General features: G+C 47.9%; 1 protein-coding gene across 1 annotated transcript; it reads right to left on the reverse strand.

The window, feature by feature from the left end:
• Positions 1-1,024: 1,024 nt before the first annotated feature.
• LOC135385854 (uncharacterized) lies at positions 1,025-1,882 on the reverse strand. The gene has a single exon (XM_064615464.1). The coding sequence runs from the start codon at positions 1,880-1,882 to the stop codon at positions 1,025-1,027; it is 858 nt and encodes a 285-aa protein (XP_064471534.1).
• Between the last annotated feature and the right edge of the window lie 3,585 nt (positions 1,883-5,467).

Here is a 5,467-nt window from a genome sequence, read left to right on the forward strand (position 1 = left end):
AAGTAGTACCGCGAGGGAAAGCTCTCGGTAGCCTAGATGAGCGAGACGGCGCCAGAGACTGTGACCGGTGGCCTTCGTACCGCTGGCAGGCAAGGAGTATGTGTTGCGCGTCAGCTTCTACAGGACACGTGGGGTAAAGAGGTGATGGAAGTTGGCTTATCTCATCTTAAGCAGGAGGAGTGGAGTTCGTGCCACATTCGCCGCAGCCGATGACGCAACGACTTCTCGATGCGGGCTTGAGATATCGGGAGGGGAACTTTGCCATTATCTTGTGTGCCCCATAGTTAAGGACCATGAAACTCGAGGTTAAAGAAGGACACGATCACAAGGTCGTTATTAATGTGTTTGTATTAGGAGTGTCAAAATGAAAAAAAGCTGTATGTATGTGTGTGTGTCCGCGTATGGAGATGTTGAATCCTCACCGAGGCAGCTGTATAAGTGGACATGTAAAGGGATATAAGAAGGTAAATGTAAATGGAGGTAAATGATTTGAAATTGAAGTAGTCGAAGGTAATTAAGAGTAAGAGGTAAGAGTAATTGAAGGTAATTAGATGTAATTAAAGGCAATTAAAGCAAGGAAGTTGAGTTCGAAGCTAATGAATGTCAGATATATGCAATTAAGGTCAAGATTAAATGTAATTAAAGGTAATTAACGTCAAAGGGGAACTGAGAGTAATTAAAGCAAGTATATGTAATTAAAGAGAATTATATGAAATTCAAGATTACTTCAAGTAACCTGCGGTTACCTTCGGTAATTAAATGGTAATTACAGGGTAATTGGAAGTAATTGATGCTAAATAAATGTTAATAAAATTGACGGACATAAAGTAACGGGGGGGGAATATGTTTATTATATATAAAAAAATAAGAGGGAAAGGTTAGCCACCGGTATGGCGGCTTGCTATTCCCAGGAAAAAAGGGGAAAAATAAAGGCAAAGAAAAAGGAAAACAAATAAATAAAAAGAAAAACAAATAAATAAAAAGAAAAACAAAAGAACAAAGAGGAAAGCAAACATGAAACTGGTCACAGTTCACCCAGAAGGCCACAGGACCGCAGAAACTGGGCAAGTGCCTTTGTCACCTGACTGTATTGTGTGGGGCCGAGCAGCGTAGCTAGAGATAAGTCCGAAACCGTCAGGCGAGCGATGCGCGATCGTAGGAGGAGACGATGTTGGTGGTAACGAGTGCAGTAGAGGAGTAAGTGCGGGATGTCTCCTTCAACATGACAGGTGGGGCAGTTGGGCGACGAAAGGTGGCCCATCTTAAAGAGGAGCAGTGGAGTCCGCGCCACATTCAATCGCAGCCTATGAAGCAGGGACTCTTCCTCCCTGGGGTAGCGGCCTACCAGTGTGTGGGTCATCGTAGGGTCAATCGAGTGCAGAAAAGGGTTGGTCCTGGCAGCGTCTTGAAAGAAGGCCTGAGAGCTATTTCTGCAGTATCGGCGAATGGCTAGCTGACAGGCAGACTGGGTAAGTTGGACAGAAGTGACAGGCCCAGCAGCACGAGCAGACCTGGCCGCAGAATCGGCGATGGCATTCCCCAAGATACCAACGTGGCCCGGAATCCACTGGAACCACACACTGTGACCTAGAGACGATAGTTTGGCGTGCAGGCAAACGATCTCCGTGTAGATGTCATTGATAACCTTGGGCGAATACGATGCCACGGCCTCCAAGGCTGACTTACTATCCGAAAGGATAGTCCACGCTCTTGGTGTCGACGAAGAGATGTACCGCAGAGCAGATAAGATAGCAACGGCTTCTGCTTCGGTTGATGAAAGCGTGGGCAGCAGCTTGAAACCGCGTTCGTATGCTTCCTCAGGAATGTAAAATGCAGATGATGACCCATCGGATGCCACCGAGCCGTCAGTGTAAATCTCCATTCGATTTGAGTGCAGGGAGTAGAGATGTTGCAGCGTTAGTTGGCATGCCACAACAGCTGGGACATGGCTCTTTTTCGGGAGACCAGGAACAGATGTGTGCACTGGGGGCAGACTTCAGGTCCACAGCGGCTCTGTATAGGAGACCAAGGTATGCGGTGGTGGGATTTGTCCCTGTAGTCGCAGAACAGCTTGGCCGTACGCAGAAGCAGGGCAATGCTGCGTAACATCCCGAAGATGGTGACATGGGTGCCGTACAAGACAGCGTGTGTAAGTTTGGAGGGTTGCCGTGTCCCGGATGATAAGCACGGAAGGAACCCGCGCCTCGGCGATAGCAGAGAAGGTTTCCGTAGTCTTCGGAACTCCCAAGCAAGTGCGCAGGCTACGAGCTTGAAGATTAAGTAGTTGCCGTTCCTTGAATGGGGAAATACCGTGCAACACAGGCAAGCAGTAGCGTAAAGTGCCCATTATAAGAGAGTTGTGTACTTGGAGGAGGTCGGTGCAAGAAGGACCCCAAGAGGACCCACTGAGGCGGCGCAGCACGTTAACATAAGAGCCTGTGGTGGCACCGAGGGCAGTAATCTGTCGAGACCATGTCAGACCCCGATCAATGATGACACCAAGGTACTTATACCAGGCAACAAACGGCAGTCTTGATCCTGTCAAGAAGAGGGGGTAGCTGCAGAATGAGCGCCGCGTGAATGCCATAGCCACGGTTTTGGTTGGCGATACCGATAGCCCTCGATCAGCGAGATATGACACAGTAGCGTCTAGAGCAGATTGCAGGCGACGTTGTATGGTATCCCGCCGCACAGCAGAAGTCCATATGCAAATATCATCCGCATATATGGTGATGTGGGTATGGTTAGGCAGTTGAAGGGGCAGGTGTGCCATGATGACATTGAACAAGAGGGGGCTCAGAACACTGCCCTGCGGAACGCCTCGGCGCACAGGGTACGTGGCACTATCGCCCTCTCGCGTGCGGACAAACAAGAATCGGTCCGAAAGTAACGGATTCGGCTTGTTGGTAGTTACAAGACATGGTGAGTGCGTCCTCAGTGTCGTGTTGTCCTGTCTTTGTTGCACTCGTTATCATCTCGTGTATTAGATATAGTAATTGAAAGTGTCGAACCGGAAGTCAGGTATAGACCGGAGGTGGATAACCGGAAGTCAGGTTAGACCGGAAGTCGATACCGGAAGTCAAGTATAGACGGGAAGTGGACAACCGGAAGTGGATACACGGAAGTCATGTATTTACCGGAAAAGGTAATGCTCTCGCATTTACCGCTAAATCGCCACTGAATTTTTTTATAACCCGAGTATGTGACACCAGTTATAGGGTACCGCCGCCACCAATACTCTGCTTCCTCGCCGTCTCGTTCTCGTCTCTCCTCTAAGAGGTCAGTCGCCAACACACTGAAGAGTATGGAGGAGCGGCACCGTGCAGTTTTGTCATTTAACTACATCGTGCAGCCATCGTGCAGAGAAGCACATACGGACTCGAATATGTGTGACTATAGTGACCATCTTTCGTTCAAGTCGCTATCCTGAGCCCTGTGAACCAGTTGCGTTGCATGGCAACAAAAGCGGGCCACAAGTACTCGTAATTCCATTAATGTAATTAATGCTCTCCAACAAGGACGCGTTCTGGTTACGTAGTTAGAAAGACGTGTGTAATAAGGCGATAATAACTGTGAAAGGAGTAAACTAACCGGCGTTTTGTAATTGTTTCTTTATATTTATTTACCAACATGGAATGTAGAACTCAACGGCAACTACAATGCAATTCTGTACCAGTTTCAAATGTCTTCAAATTTCAAATCAGGGCAAACCAAGGCACACGTGTAAAATGTTTTCGATTCGTACATGCGACGGGTGTACTATTGAAACGTACAACACCAAATATTAGCCCTGTGGTCAGTAATGGACTTCTCTTGTTCAGTCGCCACTGGCAAGGTACATTAAAAATTTCTGGAACTTATCCAGTCTTCATCAACCAAAACAGGTCGATACGATTCCCTTTAATTGCTCTATTTGTGTCTGTCATTACCTTCACAGCCAATTGATTTTCGGCCTGCCTTTGGCTACCGTGAGCCCCAGACCGGACGCTCGAGGGAAGAATTATTAATTCATAGCAGCGTTAGTTCCAATGCTGCTTCGTTATCGTGCCTACGTGAAAGTTTTCACGAACTTGCGTTAAAAATGCGTTCGCTGTTCGGAAGCCTTTCATTCTGCGTAAAGCGAGACCAGTTGTTTCGTGTTCCTGTTTTATCTGCATGCGTTCTTGTTTTTCGTTGCGTTTTATTCTTAATTGAAAGTCCTGCCTCGTCGTTAGCAGCACGAAAGTGTACTCCTAATGGACTTCTTTCTGCGGACTGATTCAGTAATCAGCGAAAGTTATCGAATTTATTTTACGGTAACTGTTTTTGCTTGGTCGATGGAAACTAAATGGCAGTCCCATGCGATCGTAATGAAGCCATCACAGAGATATAACTCCACGTTGATGATCTGAATTATGCATCGGAAGACGCACTGTGCAGAACGGTCAATCTATTAGCAAAGGTTTTCTCTCTTTTTTTCTATTCCGTATACGTGACTATAGCTGGGAACGCGTATCTTCATTTCTTCGAAGGCCATTCACGGTGGATTCGGTCGGTCGGAACAATATTACTTCATTACTCACCTACCATATACCTACTGTAATATTGACGCTGGTTAGTTCACTCGGAAAATTGTATAGGGATGAGAAAATTTTTCATCGGTGATATCTCAGACTAAGCTTACTACGCAAACATCCATCTGAAACAGGCTTTGGAAACTCGTCAACGATGGTTCATTGAGGAATTATGTGTCGGCGAAAATTATTTGCAGACAACCACTGTTCTCCTGACTCACGATATCATTTGACTCGCTTGGCGCGCAGCTTCCGGACCTGTCTTGGCGTTCCGCGTTGCGCTGAGACGAGGATGGTGGTAGCCGAAGCCAGGGAACTCCCAATTGGCGTCCTCCGCCAGAGAGAAACTTTCCGCCACTATTTGCGATTGCGCGCTCACCATCGCCGTCACCCACTGGTACAGAAGCTTCGTAAATGGAACCACAGCAAAATCGCGCAGTGTGCGCAAGAACTAACGGACCATATACCTGCCTTCACTGTTGCCCCAACCGCTTCTTCAGTAGCACCAAGGACACTGCCGAAACCATCCATCTCGTCTCACATCCCGGGAATCAAGGGGTCGAAGAGCCAAACCCCTGCTCCAGTCCTCAAGCAGGCTACTCTGGAGTGGATTGACGCTGCATACGGAAACCAAACCGCCGTATATACGGACGGTTCCTCTACTACTGGCGGCTCATCTGCGGCATTTGTAATTCCAGAGGAATCAATTTCACGTGGGTTCCGCCTATCGCACCGCACCTCGGCCACCTCTGCGGAGTTGTATGCCATCCTGTTATTCCTAAAGTCTATTTTGGATCGCCACCCCCGCCTCTGGGTGGTTTGCACAGATTCGCGGGCAGCGCTGCAGTGCATAGACAACATGGGCATCCGTGGCTCCTTGGCTCCGGTGGTAGTGAACATCTTGACGACGCTCA

Source organism: Ornithodoros turicata, chromosome 1, assembly GCF_037126465.1.
Source record: "Ornithodoros turicata isolate Travis chromosome 1, ASM3712646v1, whole genome shotgun sequence".
NCBI lineage: Eukaryota > Metazoa > Arthropoda > Arachnida > Ixodida > Argasidae > Ornithodoros > Ornithodoros turicata.